The sequence below is a fragment of the Sus scrofa genome, chromosome 18 (genome assembly GCF_054392235.1).
Source record: "Sus scrofa isolate SSC_HxYL_T2T_F1_AM1 chromosome 18, Sscrofa_HxYL_maternal_Yorkshire_Landrace_v2.0, whole genome shotgun sequence".
In the NCBI taxonomy this organism is placed as follows: Eukaryota; Metazoa; Chordata; class Mammalia; order Artiodactyla; family Suidae; genus Sus; species Sus scrofa.
The window spans coordinates 11,577,260-11,597,464 of record NC_139400.1 but is presented as its reverse complement, the minus strand read 5'-3'; the positions used below and the strand labels follow the sequence as shown (position 1 = coordinate 11,597,464).

General features: G+C 44.0%; 1 protein-coding gene across 6 annotated transcripts in view; it reads left to right on the top strand.

The window, feature by feature from the left end:
• Window positions 1–20,205, top strand: part of RBM33 (RNA binding motif protein 33) — a 111,436-nt gene that overhangs the window by 17,365 nt on the left and 73,866 nt on the right. For 3 of the 6 annotated variants that reach the window (XM_085005062.1, XM_085005059.1, XM_085005058.1), the window contains exons 3-6: window positions 4,244–4,292; window positions 7,429–7,505; window positions 9,827–10,139; window positions 14,781–14,897. In XM_085005062.1, coding sequence (XP_084861188.1) covers window positions 4,244–4,292; window positions 7,429–7,505; window positions 9,827–10,139; window positions 14,781–14,897 — 556 coding nt within the window. The remainder of the gene's footprint in view (window positions 1–4,243; window positions 4,293–7,428; window positions 7,506–9,826; window positions 10,140–14,780; window positions 14,898–20,205) is intronic. The other 3 variants (XM_085005063.1, XM_085005061.1, XM_085005060.1) reach the window with 1 other exon arrangement.

Genomic DNA, 20,205 nt, shown 5'->3' with positions numbered 1-20,205 from the left:
GGTTCTTCCCCTGGCTTTGCTCAGTGGGTCAAAGATCCGGCGTTGCTGTGAGCTGTGGTGTAGGTCGCAGACATGGCTTGATCCTGCATTGCTCTGGCTCTGGCGGAGGCTGGCAGCTGTAGCTCTGATTTGACCCCAGCCTGGGAGTCTCCATATGCCCCAGGTGCAGCCCTTAAAAGCAAAAAGTACAGGTCATGTACCATCCTTCAGCTTCAGCAGTGTTAGTATGTAGCAGTCTTGTTTATCTATGATCTCTGTCACTCTCCTTAACTCACTTAGATAATTCATCTAAAAATATTTCAGATCATGTAGCTCTAAAAAATAAAGGGTTTACAAATACAGTCATAATAGAGTTCTATCTAAAAAAGTCCCTTAATGTGAAAGTCACATATGGTGACGTGTGGTGTGGATGTGTGTCTGGGTGCTCTTTTTTAGTTTGACTTGGAGTCCAGATAAGACATGTGTATCATAATATATATAATATATCATTATCGATTGGTATGTCTTGTAAGTATTGTTTCATCTACAAGTTCTCCCCACAATTTTTTTTAGTTCCCTGATGTTTTTGTTGAAGAAACAAGGGGTTTATCTTGGAGAATTTCTGCTTTTGCTGATTGCATCTCTTGGAACTTTTTAGTATGTTCCTTTATCTCTTTTCATTTTCTGTAAATTAATAGATCTGGAGGTTGATTAGATTCAGGTTTGGATTTGGGCGCAAGCAGGGGCTTTGGCAGTGTCGTAGTTGGTGGTATTGTTCCTCCATCAGGGACTACACAACACCTAGGTAACTTTTTCTTTCTTTCTTTTTTTTTTTTTTTGTGATGTTATCAAATGATCTGAGTGGTGATATTCTCATCCTGTTTGTCATTTCTTCTTTTTCTCTTAAGCTGAACTATGTCTGTAAATGACTTGGTTTCTTTCAGGTGCAGAATAAGTGCTTGATTTCTCTACTTTTATTTACCAGTTTTCAAAATAAGGGGTCAGGTCAGTTCCTTAGCATCCTCCAGCGGTGTGTTTTACTTTTGCATCATTTAGATTTTGTAGATTTAAATCCGGTGCTTGTGTTTTTTCATCCGTTGTACACAGTGTTGGTATTCTTAGTCATGTCTGACTTGCCCCGGTACTTGTTCAGTGGGAGTTTCTTCTGGTCGCCCTGACGTCAGCTGGCTTTCTGCTGGGATGGATTGGGTTTGGGTTGCAGTGTGAGCCTGGCTCTGATTTTCCGTATTCTTCCCAGTGCTGTTTGTGAACAGCCGCCTTTCTTCAGTCGTCTTCAGTGCATGTTCACATATGAAGATTCTGTATCGTGTGTATTTATTTTTCTGCTATTTTTAAAGCATAAAACAGTCTCGTGTTGAATAACAGAGGGAGAAGTTTGACAGTTGAGGAGAAGCACGAGACTATATCTAGGTAGGGAAGACACAGCACATTCAGGAGGTTTTAATGGAAGGTCACTTGAAGAAGGGGCTAGGGTTAAGAAGCAGTAAGAGAGTCGGTGAGGCGTCCAGCGAGTATCAGCAGGCCCGAAGGGGGAGAAGGGGTGTCTCCCTGGAGAGCCGCCCTGGTGGGGGTGGGGGTGGGGGTGACTGCAGCTGTGCACTGGAAAGGAGGGACAGCCTCTCCTCCTGTTTCGTGACATTCCTTCTGGAAGCAAAGGCTGGGAGCACAGGAGTGGGAGAGGAGCCGTTCCTTGAGACACCTCCCAGGGCCTGGAGCCAGCGGGGACCAGCCACCGGGAGAGGGCGGCCTGGAGTGGGGAGGCCCACAGGGATGATGACCTCAGGTGCAGTGCTCGTTGTCACTTACATTTCTGAATTTGAAAGGGGCAGCCTGCTGCTGACTGCAGAATAACCTGTTCCCTGGAAGAGTCTTTGGTGTGATTCTTTTCGTTAGTAAAAGTGTACTCATTCTCAAAGAGCCGAGTGTCTTACACCATCTCTTAGTTTTTAAATGTGAAAATAAAGATGCCGAGATGTTCAATAATTGGCCCAAGGTTACCCGGCTACCAAATCAGAAACCAGTAGGTGAGTCTGGCTCCAGAGTCCAAATCCTAACTACTGTACACACACCTTACAAAGATTAAATATACTTCTCGATTGTCATCGTAAAGTTGGGTTCTTTATTACTTTCTCTCTTTTCCTTCTTTTCTTTCTGTCCTTCTTTTCTTTCTTTTTTTGCTTTTTAGGGCTGCACCTGTGGCATATGGACGTTCCCAGGCTAGAGGTGGAATGAGAGGTGTAGCTGCTGGCCTACACCACAGCCACAGCAACTCTGGATCCGAGCCGCGGCTGTGACCTATACCACAGCTCACGGCAGTACCGGATCCTTAACCCACTGAGCAAGGCCAGGGAGTGAACCTGCGTGTTCATGAATACTTGCTGGGTTCTTAACCCACTGAGCCACAGTAGGAACGCCAAAGACTGATTTCTTATTTTCATATACTTTTGTCAGCAAAAGGTACAAGTACTTTCCAGACGTTTCCATGTGTAATTACCAACAGCTGTTCATATGACGGTTTTGGGAGTTGTTCTCAGTTAGTATCCTGACCTTCCGTTTTCATTGATTCAGAGCGATGGTTCAGAGGGGCGCTTGTCTCCAGGGGAATGCTTGTGTTTTCCGGTCAGCTAGAATCAAATTCTCAGATGTGGTGGGTGTAAATATTGTGACTAGAAAGCATTTTTTCTTCATCTGTGGAGAGTGACTATAACACTGAAGATACAATAACTGTATCTGAAAGATGATTCGATGATATGTGGGGTGAAAATGTTGGAAGGAGTCACACATTATTCTCTGATAACTGTTTTCCTTACACAGGTCTGTGAAAGGTGGTTTTCATGAGCCAAGTTTCTTGTCCTGAATCCGCTCTGTGGCCTTGGGCACGTCATTTAATCTCCTTTTCTCTATCTGTAAAATGAAGGTACAGGATTTATGTAGGGTAACTTAAAATAATGGAAGAGGTATTTCAGTGCATGGATGGAATGATGTATTCAGTTGTTTCTTGTTGTAGAAAGTAGTATATAGAAATGTGAATTTCTCTTACAACTTCATTTGTGCATTCCAGGATATCCTGGCATTCTGCAAAGTAGCACACTAAAGTGACATGGGTTTTGAGTGAAATAGTGCTCAAAGCTATAGGACCTATAGAAATTTGTAACTTGAGCTCTTTTGGAAAAGTTATGGTCTTAAGAATATTGGTGCACTGAAATCTCCGCTGGAATTTGTAGCTAGAATCATCATCTAATTGTGTTTCCTCCTTCTAGATGTTGATACTTAAAGACATACACTTTTAAATGACATAATTTATTGGTAGCCATATTCATCAATCAAGAAAACACACAATGGGAAATGTCTTCAGGTTTCTTATCTGTTAAGAGTTTCTGTTTTAATTGTGAGAAAACCTGCTTATGATCACTTCAGAAGATAAACATGTTGACAAGAAATTGCACTCAGTGGATGTAACTTCATGTTATCCAAAGATAATTCCTTAGTTATAGTGATTTACTTGAATGTCCTCATTAGCCCTGATTTTTCTCTCTTTTTTCTTTTTGGTCTTTTTGTCTTTTTAGGGCTGCACCCTGGTATATGGAGGTTCCCAGGCTAGGGGTCCAGTCGGAGCTGTAGCCACTGGCCTATACCACAGCCACAGCAACACAGGATCCGAGCTATGTCTGCAACCTACACCACAGCTCACAGCAACGCTGGATCCCTAACCCACTGAGTGAGGCCAGGGATCGAACCTGTGTCCTCCTGGATGCTAGTTGGGTTTGTTAACCGCTGAGCCAAGAAGGGAACTCTGTGACTTTTCTTTTTTTGCTGTTTGATGAGTATCAAATGGTTTTGGACTTTTTCTTGGTCAATGATGTTGGTCATCTTTCCTTTTCTGTCTCATCCTCGGTCTTGAGAGATAGGAGAAAAAGCATAAATAATCACTTTATTATGGTTTCTTCTTCTGCTGATTAACGAACAAGTCCAAAGAAAATGAGATCTCATGTTGAGGTGAAAAGCTATGATTAGAGGTCTGGCGAGAACCACCTCCTATATAGAGCAAAGCCTCCTAGACGTAAAGGACCAGATGTTCCCTCTGTATTTGAAAATATGTTTTCGTTGTTAATAAAGATGAGGGAAAATACAGCAAACTTAATATGCAAGTGCACAAATCTAAAGTCCTGGTCAGTTTCCCAGGGATCCATGCACTTTCCAGTGTAACAGGAATGATACACCGTCATGTCTCTTTTTTCCGCAGTGAACTTGAAGACGACTTACTTGGAGAAGATTTACTCACTGGCAAAAAGGTAAGAAACAGAGGTCTCACTGAACTTAAGTGATAGTCACGTAACTGTGCTTAAATTATTTCGTTGCAGGAAAGTTGGGTGTGCATTAAAATTCTGTGAATTGAGTTACTTTTTAAATGCGCAGAGAGTTGACTTTTTAGTAAATGTTGTGATAACTTGAAGCAATAAGTCCTTCTATGCAGATATTTTAGTTCCCACTAATCGAAGGCATTCTAGCAGGTATGAGAGCAGGGACAAAACTGCCACTTGGCCTGGAGGAGTTTAACATTTTGCGTATTGGATCTGCAGTTCACTTTTTGGGAGTATTCGGAGATAAGCCTAAAAATACTCAAATCTAACACATATTCAGATAAATAATAGTAAAAATCTAGAACCCGATCTAGGTTTTTCTAAGCTTTTTTGATCAAGTAAAAACTTTAAAGCGGTCATCTCTCTGTATATCTACTTATATACCATGTGAGTATGTATATACATATCACTCTACGGATATATTTTGAACATTATAAAGCATACGTTAAAAATAGAAATAAAAAACCGAGATAAAGTGAAATACCAAATTTTTATTTTATTTATTAACAGTTTAAAGACACTTGTCATTCTCACTACATATCAAGATGGTTTTTTAATCCATAGTTTTTTAAAGTCTTCAGATTGTGATGGCTTCTTATTGTCCACAGTTTATTGTGCTCAAGCTCATTATACGGTGAGGTGCTGGGGTTGCATCGGTTGTCTGCTTTAATATCAGGCCTGACTCAGTTGCCTTTTGATCGCCCCTAAATCTGGTGGTGAAGATCCAGTACTAGGAGAAGACCAGCTCTGCCCTTTTCCTGTAACTTAGTTTGTTACATTAGCATGTTCTGGGATGCATGGATTTGTTGTAGCTGCTCGGCCTTCTTTTTTTTCCTTGTCTTTTTAGGGCCACATTCTCGGCATATGGAGGTTCCCAGGCTAGGGGCTGAATAGGAGCTGCAGCCGCTGGCCTGCACCACAGCTCAGGGCAACGCCGGATCCTTAGCCCACTGAGGGAGGCCAGGGGTCGAATCTGCGTCCTCCCGGATGCTAGTCAGATTTATTTCCGATGCGCCACGACGGGTGCTCCCTGCTTTCCTTTCTGTGTCTTGTTTCTTACTGCACCATGGGCCTACCCCTGTCCTTTCCCTTGAAGTGGCTCTCTGGTCACCTGTGACTCTAAATAAGGATGAGTTCAGTTACCTGTACACCCCCAAGTGGGTTCTTCATCTTGGTAAATGAGGACACGGCAGAGCAACGGAAAGTGAAAAGCCATCTCGGGCTCGGGCTCCGGCCTCAGGATGCCCCATGTGTGGTGTGATTCAGGCCTTGCTGTGTCATGGTCACAGCAGGGAGAGGATGACTGTCTGTCTTCACGCTCAGGCGGTTCGCTGGCACATCCCTGAAGTACGTGCAGTGCACCTGGGAGCCCCACCTGATGTAGGCGCCTTGTTTTCCCTTTGTCATGAGCGGCGCCAGCGAGATGTTAACATGTTTAAACGCAGTAAAACATTTTCACGTGAAGTTGGATTTCTACCCTTGGGCAAGCCTCATGTATCCTAGTTGGCCCTGTGGGGTTTCATCAGGGAGCCCCCTTGGCCCTAAAGATTTCGCAGACACCCTTGGGCCCTTTGTCCCCCGCTTTCTGCCCACTTTCCTGTCGACCACCCGCTGAGTCGGCCCTCGCGCTCCCTCCTTGCTGGGGACACACTCCACTCCTAGTCCTTGCCTTGTAGTAGCTGGAAAGCAGTTTTGGCCTCAGGGATTTAGTCTGACTTTCCACTCCAGCTTTATCAGTAAAGTGAGCCTTTGGTCATTTTGGTCATTATTCTGTGCCTTCTGTGTTTGCTACTCGTTAGGTTCAGAACTGACCAAGAAATTGGAGTCCTCAGAACTCGAACTCAAAAAAATTTTTGATTTACCGCCAGGGCCCAGCACAGTGTATATTATATATATTCTCTTTCTGTTTGGTGTATTATTTATGGGTTGACTGACGTTTGACGGATATTTAAAAGTTTAACTTAAAAACTCAGGAAAGAAGCCTCTTACTGAGTGAAATTTGGCTTTTATCGAATTGTTAATTTTTTAAAGATTTCCTGTGGTTTGACTTATCGAATTGGGCAAACAGTTCAGGTTCTCCCACAGCAGGCCTGACTTATCCCTGGTAATGGTTGAGAGACTCTGTGGGCAACGAGTAAGAACTGCTGAAGCTGAAGTGGAAAAAAGAAAACAAAAAATTGCTAATGAGATGAATAGTTTTTGGCTTATATCAAAACTACTGTAATGAAGAGTATAGAGACTTGTTTGAGAAACCTTGGTGTGTAATCTATAAAATGCCGGGAAGAGACTGCCGATTGCTTCTTTCATGTTTGTGTAGAAAATCAAGTTTTTTCCCCTCTTTTTCCTTGTGTGCCTGTTGGCAGGGGAGTAGTAGTTTACATATACCATGGAAATAGTATTAATATGGTAGGAAAGTGAGACATCTCCCCCCACCCCAAATCTATGATAACTTAACAAAACCTGGAACTGTGGAAATTTGACCAGTTGGCAAAAATCACTAGGCTGCCTCTATGGTGAGTAGACAGGCCTGTCAAGAACTGGAGAGAAGGTCTCAGTTAGTTGTATTCATTTTCCTGTGTTGTCTGTACTGGACAAACCAGAGTTTTATTTTAGTCTCTTTCCACTCCAGTTGGGCAGCCTAGTTATCGAAAGTCTCTTTTGTTCTGGAATTCCCCTGTTTTTCTTTCTGTTTAAAAAGTCTTTAGATTTTTGGACACTTAACAATGTTCAATTTATTTGAATGCCTTTTTTTTTTTTTTGGGGTAAGAAAAAAATTGTAGGGTACTACTACCAAAGGACTTGTCTTTTTTTTTTTTTTTTTGCTTTTGTGGGAGTTATAATAACTATCATTATGCTTGCTGCTGTGTCCTCATTTGTGCGTCTGAAAATGGGCCTGGGGTAGTTACAGTGCCCCATGTGGCATCTGTATCAAACTGAGAAAACGTTCTGAATGACGGTTGTTTAAATAACAAGGTTAGAAACGGTCCGTTCAGCACAGTTGTGCACTTTTGTAACACGTCTTCTTAGGGCCGTGGTATGTATTAATTCGAGTTCTTCCTTTAATTAGAATCAGTCGGATTTGTCAGATGAAGAGCTGAATGACGATCTTCTACAGAGTGACAACGAAGACGAAGAAAACTTCAGGTACTCAGTGTTAGCTCCTGAGAGGTGTTCTTTGTTTCAGTTGATACTAACTAACTTACAGTTATAGCGGGATATAATTGATAATGTACTATATCCGTAACATGATTATATTCTACACGGAGATTACCATGACTCTTTGGTAAGAAAGCCCTCTCTGTTTTTCTCTAAATAGGGCAGTGGTTTAAAATCAGGGTTAGTCTTGCAGGTGATGACCTCCGAGTTCTCTTGAGTGCAGATTATTAAAGTCGAGGACAGGTGTGGTCTCCTCTTTTAAAGGACTCCTTTAGTTAAATATTAACACTGCTGGTTGCAGTTTGCTATTACTGCTCTTGTTTTCATTTTAGACAGTTCTTGTTTATACATATCTGTTAACTGAACTGCTATTTTGGAAATTCCTTTGGACTGTATTTGTTTATTTTTATTTTTATTATTTGTATTTTTAGGGCCACGTCCGTGGCACATGGAAATTCCCAGGCTAGGGGTCCCATCGGAGCTGCACCCGCTGGCCTGTGCCACAGCCACAGCAATGCGGGATCTGAGCCACGTCTGCGACCTACGCCACAGCTCAAGGCAGATCCTTTCCCGCTGAGCGAGGCCAAGGATCCAGCCCACGTCCTCATGTGTACTAGTCGGATCGTTTCTGCTGTGTCGCAACGAGAACTCCTGGACGGTACTTTAGGCTCTAGTTGACTTTTTTTTTTAAATTATTTTAATTTTATTGTGGTAAAAGAGTATAACATATAAAATTTACCATTTTAAGTATAGAATTAGTTGACCATCCGCATATGATTGTTTCAGTCTGTTCGGGCTGCCATCACGAATATCTTAAACTGGGGAGCTAGTATATAAACAACAGAGATTTATTTCTCGTAGCTCTGGGGCCCGGGAGGTCCAGGGTCAAAGTGCTGGCCTGACTGGCTTCCAGGGAGGACCCCCAGCCCTGCCCCTGTGTGCTCACGTGGGGGAAGGTGTGAGGGAAGTCTCTTGGGTCCCTTTTGTAGAGCAGTGATCCCAATCGTGAGGTTCCACCCTCGTGACCCTGGCGTCTCCCGAGGTTGCCCTCCACACCATCCCGTCAGTGTCAAGGTTCAGCACGTGCATTTTAGGGGGACACAGGGATTCAGTGCATAGCAGTCGTGAGTGAGTATGCTTCTGTGCTTGACAGTCAGCTCCACCCTAAGAGGAAGAGGTATTTGGTACATCTGCCAGGTGGGGTATTTCTTTCACTGTTGCAGGGAAACATTTATTGACATTTATTGTGAAAGTATGGAGAGATACTTCTTGCTTATAAATGTAATTAACAAATACATGACATTTATTATTGAGCTATAGATTTGTAATAGTTTTTTTTTTGGTCTTTTTTGTCTTTTTGCCTTTTCTAGGGTCGCTCCCTCGGCATATGGAGGTTCCCAGGCTAGGGTTCTAATCGGAGCTGTAGCTACCAGCCTACGCCACGGCCACAGCAACGCAGGATCCAAGCCATATCTGCAACCTTCACCACAACTCATGGCAACACCGGGTCCTTAACCCACTGAGCAAGGCCAGGGATCGAACCTGCAACCTCATGGTTCCTAGTCGGATTCGTTAACCACTGAACCACAAGGGGAACTCCTGTAATAGGTTTTCTAACAAAGTAATTTTTATGGGTAACAACATGTTTTAAATTCATTTATTCTACAAGTTATTTGAGTTTCCCAATTCCATTCTTACTATACCTTGATCTTTTGAGTTAATTAAGTTGCCCTTGAAATATACCTTTAGGATTTTTAAATTTTTAAAGTAAAATTTTTTTTTAATTTTGGTTGTTAGGGCCACACCTCTGGCGTATGGTAGTTCCTAGGTTAGGGGTCGAATCAGAGCTGTAGCTACCAGCCTACACCACAGCAACATTTACATTCATAGATTTAAAAAAGAAAAATTGTTCTTAAAATTCCATCTATGATTTTCTGTTTATATAGAGTAATGCTTTTGTTTTTACTTGGATATCTTAGAAAACAGATAGCGCTCTTTTCATTCTGGAAGTTGGAATGAACTATAGTCCATTTACTTCCAGCACCGGGTCTTGGCCAGGTAGACCTGTTTCTGTGTGGTTCTCCGGATGCAGTCACCTGTGGCTGATGACAGCGGGGGCTCTGTGTGCAGCGGGGGGTCTGTGGTGCCGGCCCGTGTGGGGCACAGTGAGCTCAGTTTTCAGTCCTTGTTGTAGTCACTGTGCACTGGTCAATCCCTGGAGTAACTTGGTAACAGTTAACTCATGTGATGGTTTAGTTTTGAGCTCCACTCCAGTTGCATGCCTTTCCTAGTATCTTTGTCCTCTCTAGTTCTCAGGGTGTCACAATTAGTCTGAACACCACATCTGGCATGGTCACATCATTTGAGCTGTCTGACAACACTAATGACCAGTCCGGAGAACAGGAATCTGAATATGAACAAGGAGAGGACGAGCTCGTGTACCACAAATCCGATGGCTCTGAATTGTATGCTCACGAGTACCCGGAGGAAGGACAGTACGAAGGCCCTGATGCTGAGCTGACGGAAGACCACATGGAGTATGTGGAGGAGCCGGAGGAGGGGCAGCTGTACAACGACGAGGTGTTAGACATCGAGATCAATGAGCCCTTGGATGAATTCACAGTGAGTCCTTCTCCTTTGTATGGCCAGAGATAACATGGCTGCCGGGGCCTGGGTTTCAGACGGATTTGAAATCTATTTCCCTCTCTTGGGAGGGAGGGAAATTAGACCTTATTATCACTGTCTGCCAGTTTCTTTATCTGAGCTATGACAAAGTTTGTGTTGACAGCTTGTTTGGCCGGAGGTAATGCTCTTTTGTCATTCTGGAAGGCTGCACAGAATCGTGACCTTGAGGAGTGCACCCTAAGGAAGAAAACGGCTTTGTGTGGTGGAGAAACACTGTCAATTGTTAGAAGTACTTAATGCAGAGCTTTTATCCAGGCTTTAGACAAGATCTGATAAAGTCCTTCTAAGGTGAAAAGATTATTGACCTGCTAAAGACATCTTTAAGGTGCTAATATTCCAAAGTGATTGATGTCCTGTTCATTCATCCTTTTTTGTAACTGAGAACTGTCTAAACATGAATAAAGAGATTGGAGGTTAGTTTAGGAAATGTCGCACAATTTGTTATCTGTAATCAGGAAACAAAGATTGTGCTGATGTTTATTTCAGAAAGGTGTTTTTTTTAAAAGTTGAATTGTCAAGGAAGAAGGTATTAATAAAAGATTGCTCATCTTTCTTAAGGGTTCACTATTAAAAGAGGTTTATTTTATTTTTATCTTATTTTTTTTGTCTTTTTAGGGCTGCACCCGAGGCATATGGAGGTTCCCAGGCTAGGGGTCCCATCGGAGCTGTGGCCGCTGGCCAACACCAGAGCCACAGCAATGCGGGATCTGAGCCATGTCTGTGACCTACACCACACCTCACGGCACCGCCAGATCCTTAACCCACTGAGCAAGGCCAGGAATCAAACTGGCGTCCTCATGGATACCAGTTGGGTTTGTTAACTGCTGAGCCATGATGGGCACTCCCGAAATAAATTTATTTTTAAAATAAGCTCGGGGAGTTCCCATCGTGGCTCAGTGGTTGACGAATCTGACTAGGAACCATGAGGTTGTGGGTTCGATCCCTGGCCTCGCTCAGTGGGTTAGGGATCCAGCGTTGCTGTGAGCTGTGGTGTAGGTTGCAGACATGGCTCGGATCCCGAGTTGCTGTGGCTATGGTGTAGGCCGGCAGCTGTAGCTCCGATTGGACCCCTAGCCTGGGAACCTCCATGTGCTGCAGGAGTGGCCCAAGAAAATGGCAAAAAGACAAAAAAAAAAAAAAAAAAAAAGAAATAAAATAAGCATGGAATGAAATTTATGTTGGAAGGGGATGAGTGCTCCATAGGTGCAGTAGAATCTTAGGGTTTTCAGGACACTGGGTTCCACTGAGGTGCACTGTCTGTGGGGCTGCTGGGATGGAGTGGAGGCTTGTAGGGCTGGGGCAGAGCTCTGGCTTCATCTCTGTTTTCCTTCAGAGTAAGTGCTTTTTCATTTAAGAAAAAATGTGTGTGTATAATTTTGCGAGGAATTAATTGTTTACGTGGAGCCTTAGAATATTTAGTTGTAGGAGTTCCTTTCGTGGTGCAGTGGAAACAGTCTAGGAACCATGAGGCTGCCGGTTTGATCCCTGGCTGTGAGCTGTGGTGTAGGTCACAGACTCTGCTCGGACCTGGCGTTGCTGTGGCTGTGGTGTAGGCCGGCAGCTGTAGCTCCGATTGGACCCCTAGCCTGGGAACCTCCATGTGCCGCAGGTGCGGCCCTAAAATGCAAAATAAATAAATTATAAAAAAGAAGAAATAGAATATTTAGTTGCAGACACAGTTGTGTTTATATAGCCCAGTAGTTGTTTTTAAGTCTGATTCTCTTTGAATGCTTCCTCTTTAGTTCTCTTTATAGTAATGAAAAAACGATTGTCGTTGTGGTGAAACGAATCATGTAGAAGGTCTCATGAGCACTTGTCCTCTTGACAGCTCTGTAATGGTTCGTATTGGTAATAAATACTTCCGTGTATGGACAGGCGTTCTCTGGTGTAAGTGTCTGTTTACTGTGTCAGAGCGGAACACTGTAGTTTAAAGTGCTTCTTAAAAATTAAGCCAAGGTCTTGAAATGTGCATAGTTATTCCCAAGTTAGAGCGTTTTGTTATTTCTACTTCTCATCTTAAAGTATGTTTGGTCGGTCATATCCCTTATAAATTCAGCAGTTCAGCAGTCTTTACCCGTGTCTAAGCATGAGCACGTAAGTGCTGCTGCAGCGTGAACCACGAGGCCTGGCCCCTTGGCTTCTGTGAGCTTGGAACTTGGTTGAACCAGTCACAGGGTGAAGAGGGCTTGAGAGTCTCACACACGGTCACCTAAGAGGTTCCACTCACGCGGGGATCTTGCAGGGTTTATTGTACAGAGACTTTCTGGTAGGCGAGGGATTTTCCTCTCTTGTATTCCAGACGAGGTTACATTTAAGCCCTGGTTGTGTAAATGCCAGCTTAATTATCTGACATCTTGTGCTCTGTGATTCAGGCATTGAAAAAAAAATGCAATATATGTGCAGTACTTTCCCACGTTAAAGTAAATTTTTTTCAGAATTAAAAAAAAAATCTTAAAGTGGAAACGTTTACTTAGAAATTCTGCAAGTGTCCTAACGTTTTCACAGAGCTGTACACTTTAAAGTTGAGGCCGAGTGAAATGCCTCTCTGTGAGCTGAGTTCGCTCACCCCCGCGTGTCCAGCTTTGTAGCCACACTTGTTCCTTTGTTCCCTCTTCAAGGTTATGGTCCGCTGTACAGTCACCGCAGGGGTGGCGTCTGGCACTGCCTCCTCGTTGCATGAGATAGATGAACGGACTTGAGCTGTGCAGTACCTCCCTTCCGCTTTGCAGGGCAGGCTTCTTACTGTCCTCTCAGGCTGTCACTGGGACACAAATCATTGTTCATGTTAGACTAACACGCTTGTGAGTAGATTGCACCTCTGGGTGTCCCGATGACATTTTAGTTTAGAAACGATTTACCTCACTGCCCTAGGTAGCGCTTGTTAACGCATATGCTGAAGCTGGAGTTGAATCTGTGCTGATCACGTGCGTGTTCTGTCCCTCTGAGCTGGCTCCTGAGGTCACATGGGGGCTCTTGTGCGCACCTGTGGGTGGAGTCATAGGAGGGCAGAATGTGACAGTCAGAGGGACACTTTTACATGCGAAGGAACTGAGGTCCCCAGAAAGAGTGCGTCATAAACTGGTTTTCTTTTCTATCATAATCACAAGAAAAAAAGTTCTCTGTCTTGGGAGTTCCTGTAGTGGCACAGCGTAAACGAACCTGACTAGTATTCCTGAGGATGTGGGTTCAATCCCAGGTTCAGTCCCTGGCCTCAGTGGGTCGCCAGGAGCTGTGATGTAGATTGCGAACACGGCCTGGATCCCGCGTTGCGCTGGCTGTGGTGTAGGGCGGCAGCTACAGCTGCGATTCGACCCCTAGCTTGGGAACCCCTCCATATGCTGCAAGTGCATCCCTAAAAAGCCAAAAAATTTTTTTTGCTGTCCTCATTTTGAGAGTGAATTGAGATTAGACATAAAAACTTGTATTCTCATATTAGGAAGAGAGGTGTATTGTTTATTATCCAACAGGATATTAGGACGTTATTTGTCAGGTGATTCATAGTTTGGAGCAGAAAATTACTGAGTGCCTTTGAAGTTAACCGTAGATTGAGGTGTCTTAAAACATTGATAAAAACAATTTCAGATTGGCAGTTTACGTAATGGAGAGCAGAGTTTTGTTTCCAGTGAGCATTTGGTGGTGAAGACAATTCTTCATTGTATATTGGCTGAAAATTTTGATTGGCATTGCCCGGCCTTATTTGAAATCTGATGGCTCTGCTCTCAGTGAGTCATGGGTTGCCCTTTTTGAGAGGATGGTAACAGTTCCTTTTGGAAAGTGAGATGCAGTATGTGGGGATAGTCTTGAGAGACGGTGTGGGAGCTAAGGCGCCCGTCACCGTGAGGACACCTGCCTTCCTTTGTAGAACCTGTTGTGTGCTGTGTGGTAGGGCCGCTTGTTCGGCTTCTGCGGCTTATCCTCTGTTCCTCCTGCCTTGTAACCACTTACTGTTCATTTTAGCCAGTGGCCAGGGACACTAGGAAGTTAAGCTCCTCTGGGAATGCTCAGTTCTTGTTCCTTGTTAGAAGTGCCTGTAGGAGTCCTTCTTTCTCTTGGAGCTGTTGTTTCTAGGCGGCCTGCCTGCTTCGTTGCACATACCCGCCGGATGCCTGCCTGCCTGCCGACGGGCCCCTTAGATTTTGTACAAACCTCAAATCATCCTTCTAATTCAAGGGAGCAATGATGGAGAATTCTAGCTCTTAGGGTGCATTGAATTGCCACACTCGCAGAGGGTTTGAGTTGGGGGTGACTCTGCCGCCTTAGTGCTCTGGACATGCTCTGTGCACACGCATGCTTGCCTCTCCTTAGGTTGATTTTAAGAAGAGCTGTTTGTCAGAGCCCTGGGAGTTGAAAGCAGAGTCCTTGTCACTCACTGTAGCATTGGGTTGGCACGCTGTGCTCTGCTCGTTAACACTCAGGGGTGGTCCCAGTCTGGTTTCGTGCTTACTGCTTTCTGCTCAGTCTGGTAATTGCCGTGGTAGAATTTGCTAACACAACTAAGCATGAGTTGTGAAGATGAAAAGTGCTTAAAACCCCCAAAGCTATATGAGAAAAACTTATTTTCTCTTTAATGGCTGTTAGGATGAAGAATACTTGCAGGCTTGTGGGCAACAAGGGATGAAAGAGCAGGAAGACTGTGTTGCTGAAGAGGAATTAGATGAGATTTCTGATTCCCAGGTTGCTCCTGACACGGAAGAGGTATTTGTTCATCTTTTAAAAAGAATCCAGAAGCTTGCTATTTTTTTTCCCCAGATTTAAAACGAGCATCTTTTTAGTATTAGTGAAAAGTTGATACATGTCTTTGAAGCATGAGTGTAGTTAAAAGAAAACCCTGAGCTTTCTAGAATCTTTGGTCCGTGAGTTGTGGTGAGCTGATTCCCAGTTAGCTCTTTGCCCTTTGAACGTTAGAACAGTGTAAATGTTCTCTGGGGTGTGGGCAGAAATCTTCCCTAACATGCAGTGTGCATGCTCGTGCTTTGAAAGGAGTGCTGTCATTATGTTAAATTGGTTAGCAGTAGTTAATTCTGACCATTATTCAAAAAATACTGCAGAGTTCCTGGATTTAGGTGCTGTGTTAGCTGTTGGAGAAACAGGGGTGATTGAGAAGCTTGGTTCTTGTGCTCAAGGAACTTACAGCCTAAGACAAGGGAGAGGAGACGCGGTCAGATTGCAGTGGTGAAGTAAAACCTCCTGGAAGGGAGGCTCAGACACCCGCTTTAGGAGCTCAGAGAGGGACCTCTCTAGGTCGGATGTGTGGGTTGGGGAACGGGGTGGGAGGTGTTGAGGCTTTATGGAAGAGGGAAGTTATGAAGTAGGTCTGGAAAAATAGATGTCATTTGGATGAATAGAGGTGTGATAGGAGATGAGGCTTACAGAGTCTGTTTTCCAGCCTTAGAACTTGTCCCATGGATCAAACATGAAGCCACAAAATCATTCTCTAGCCTTGGGACTCGGTTTAAAATTTTTTTTCTTATTAATGTTTTTTTCCTCAGCTGTTTTCCTTAATACTTTGCCCCCTGTTCTCCCCAAGAGATCATGAGAAGTGATACTTGACTGGCTCAGGTCATTTACTCATGTCTTGCACTAATGCTTAGAAACTCAGTGTACAGAGCATTTGACTTTACCCTTTCTTCCCTGGCGGTGCTGTGGCAGAGCGTGCAGACATGTGCCCACACTTGTTCTTCCCCAGCAAGCTGAATTTGATTTTTCATTTTGTGCTTTCTCTCTGTCTGTCTTGCTGCTTAAAATAATTTGAAACTTGGAGAAAAGGTAGCAGAATAGTAGAAAGACCTCTTTGCCCAGATTCTCCCGTTGTAGACATACATATTTAGCCCAAGGAGCCAGGGCAGGACGGAGCTGAGGACGACGTGAGGGACGAGATGGTCCTCCTCCTGGTGAGGGCGCTGTTGAGACTGATGAGCCAGCTCCCGAGGTCGACCTTCGGGGACAGGGCTGCGTGGCCGTCCTGGGCCTCTATCCAGGGCGGAGCCATGCAGGCCCGCAGTAGATCAGACCTGTGGACAAGTGACCTTAGCAAAAGGAATCTTAGGCCCTTAAAGGAGGGCGTGTGGATGGGGAGGGGTCGACCCAGGTGGCTCCGGCCATCAGCTCGGGGTGAGCAGTTGAGGGGGGACCTGGGACTCCAGTTCCCGTTCACCAGCTCATGTGCCGTTTACTAGTTTGTAGTGTTTCATAGTTGGAAGATTAATTTCATTGATTTTTTTCCTGTAATTTATTCTTTCAGTATTTTAGGTGATACTTCTCCTTCCTCTGATAATGTATTGTGTTTGTAGCATATTTTAGAATGAGAGAAGTTTTTGTAGATTTTAATCTTTAAATGACCTCTGGAGATATAAATTACTTTATTGTAAAACAGTTAAAGAATGAGAATGCTAATAGGCGCTGTTGCTCAACTGTAGTCATTAAAATGTCGGCACAAAAGTGGGTTATTTGGTAAAACCCACTTCAAAAATGGTAATTGTGGAGTTCCCTTTGTGGCTTAACGGTTAATGAACCTGACTAGGATCCATGAAGATGCGGGTTCAATCCCTGACCTCGCTCAGTGGTTAAGGATCCTGTGTAGCTGTGTCTGTGGTGTAGGCTGGCAGCTGTAGCTCCAGTTCGACCCCTAGCTTGGGAACTTCCATATGCCGTGGGTGTGGCCCTAAAAAGACAAAAAAAAAAAAAAAGGTAAGCATGCCTTCTATTTTCAGTATCTTCTGAAGAGAGAGACTGAGGGGGAGAGATCTTTGGAGGGACATTAACGCTCAGAGCCAGCCTTAACTGAACTCATAACACGTTCTCAGGTAGTGTGACAGTGTCTCAGTTAGGAAGGCTTCATCATTTGGGAAAAGTTAGATCCCTCCCTTACCCTGTGTCAGTATTGATCTCAGATTAATTCACACCAACGCCAACCTGTAAATGTGTTGGAAGAAAATGTTTTATTTATTTCTTTTTCTTTTTTTTTTTGGCCGCCCTTGGCGTGTGGAGTTCCTGGGCCAGGGATCAGTTCTGAGCCACAGCTGGATCATTTAAGCCGCTGTGCCCTGGCCAGGGGTCCAGCCTGAGTCCTGGCACTGCAGAGATGCCACCAACCCCGTTGCACCACCCCAGGAGCTCCAGGAGAAAATGTTTTAATGATGGTATGCTAGCCCCAGGCTTACCTACAAACAGATAACTCAACAGATAGCACAAATTTAGTTCCTCTCCACAAGGAATTTCAGCTCTGGTATTGGCCTAACTAGGTAAACACAGGTACGCAGGCCTCTCTCAGACTCCTGAGGTCCAGTTCCAGGGCTGCTGCTCTTGCCCTGGCCCGCATCCGAGCGCGGCGGGTTGCAGGAAGACTGAAAGGGACTCTGCCCACCCTTTGAAGACAAGTCTGTGTTCTCAAACAAGACTTTGTAAAGGGCTCGTGAATTTCGCTGTCGTCTGGCGGCTGTTCCTTGCAGCAGGGAAACTGGTGAATGTAGTTTTATTAGGTGACCGCCTGTTCAGCTGAAAGTGGGAGATCAGTAAGATCAGTAAAAACGCACGCCAAATGGTCTTGGTTTTACTCCTCTTACTGCTCTTGGTATTAGGACTTTTTAAAGGAGAAGAATGATTTGATTACGTATAAACACCCCAAAACACTATAAACAAGTCCAGAGAAGTGACAATAGGGGGAAATATTTACATGAGAGTCTATAAGAATGAATATATTTGGTAAAGTTAGCATACTTAGTACTTGGTAGGTTCAGAATATACTGGAGAGCACTCCTAGAAAAAGAAGGCCAAATGTGAGAAAGCAATCCAAAAATAAGATAGCAACTGAACAAGTATATAAAATACAGTCAAAAAAAGAAAAATTAAAAACATACTGGCAAAGATCAACATAATTGGTCACGTATAGTCTGTCCCAGGGGAGGACTGTTTGGAAATGCCAACCACCAAGAGACCGTTTCCACAGGTCGGCCGTGCCTGCATGTTTTGGGAGCGAAGCGCTGAGGGCCGTCTGTCCCTGGCTGTCTTCTCAAGGATGTTTTGTAGTGACAGCATGCTAGGGGACACGCAGAGCCTTCTCTGGAGCAAGGGGCAGGTGTGCTTTCTGCTCATTATTCCTGGCTCGGGTTCCCTCACCTCAGGGCCCCCCAGCATATAGTTCCCTCGGGCCGCTTCTTCCGAAGGCCCAGTGGGAATTGGGGCTCAGAGCTGACCTCACAAGGCCACTGCTGTTGTCAAAAGTAATAAACTGTCCATGTCAGTGACCAGGAGTCTCAGGCCATCCCTCAGCCTCAATGAAACAGTGGCAGGCTACCTTATTGGCCTGCAGGAAGGGTCAGTTGCAGACCCTTCGCTGTTGATGACAGTATCAAAAGCCTGAAGATCATTTGGCTCGCTCAATAATTCCACTTTGAAGAAATTATCCAAAAGAGTTTGTCTAAGCTGTGTTCAGAGATAGGTGCATTTTAAGTACACATTAGAACCTGGATCATGGAACTAAAAGGTAATTTGAACTGGAAAGTACTTTCAGTGGCTCCTTTTCGTTAATGTTTTTGCTTGGTTCATGCAGAGAAATCCCTGTACTGGGAACCATTGGAAAGACCTAATTAGGAAGACTGACTTTCAAGCCTGTCTCATTGTGCATCCGCATCAGTGCCACTTGTGCTGTCGTCGCCAGACATGGTTAAAAGCTATTGTAGGTAGTTTTGGCTTGTATAGAGGAAAAAATGAGGCTTTAAAAAACCTTTGCACTGTTTAAAATAAACATTGTGATGACGTTTACATTCATTTACGTTCAGTGATAGGTGCGGATCTGAGGGACACAGGTCAGTGCTTTGAAATGTGTCCATCCAAGTTAACATCCTTCTGTTTGTGAGAAACAGTTACGTTATCCAGAAAATTCCCCCGTGTTTCTTCCTGGTCAGTACCGACCCCTTTCAGAGCAGGCAGTGTTCTGTTTCTGACTCAGATTAGTCTTTCCCAGTCTAGACCTTCCTGTAGCTGGAATCCTGTGGTATGTGCTGCTGTGGTGCTGGGTCTGCCTTGGCGCCCCGTGGTCTTTCTGAGCTTCATCCACGTGGTCGTGTGTGGCAGGAGTCAGCAGTTCATTCCGTTTTAGGGATACGTCTCACTGGTTTCCTCCTGATAATAGCTATTTGTTTTCCAAAGTGTTTGTACCATTTTATGTAAGTTGTGTGTGAGAGTCTCAGGTCCCCGCTGTTTGGTACTGTTAATCTTTTCCGTTTAGTTCTTCCAGTGATTATCGCATCATGGTTTTCGTTTGCATTTCTCTGATAACTTAGGATATTGAGCTTCATTCCATGTGCTTTTTCGACGTATATATATATTCTTTGTGTCCTTCTTTGAAAATGAATTGTCTTTAAATTTTTTGTCTCTATATGCTATACATAATTTATATATTCTACACAGAAAATACGTCTGTATGTACATACGTTGCCTCTCTATTCTCTGTGTAGACTGTGTATGTATCTGTATATACTGTGTGTATCTTCTAGATAGATGTCTGTTTAGATAGTCTGGGTTTTATATAACATGATATTTTTTCTGAGCTCGTGGCTTGGGTTTTTAATTTTCTTAAAGATATCTTTTCATAAACAGAAAATTTTAATTTTGATGAAAACCAAGTAATTTTGTGACCCAAGAAATCTTTGCCTACCCCAAAAGTACAAGGATAATAATTCTGTTTCTTTTGGAAGCTTTATAGTATATGTGTTTGTGGTGTGAGAGTCTTTCTTCTTCTTCTATTTGTTTGTCTGGTGGTTTTTTTTTTTTTTTAAAGCAATAATTGTTCTTTCTTCCCAGTTATTTATTTATTTATTTATTTTGTCTTTTCTAGGGCCATGCCTGCGGCATATGGAGGTTCCCAGGCCAGGGGTCCAATCAGAGCCGTAGCTGCTGGCCCAACCCAGAGCCACAGCAACATGGGATCCGAGCCGCGTCTGCGACCCACACCACAGCCCACGGCAATGCTGGATCCCCAACCCACTGAGTGAGGCCAGGGATC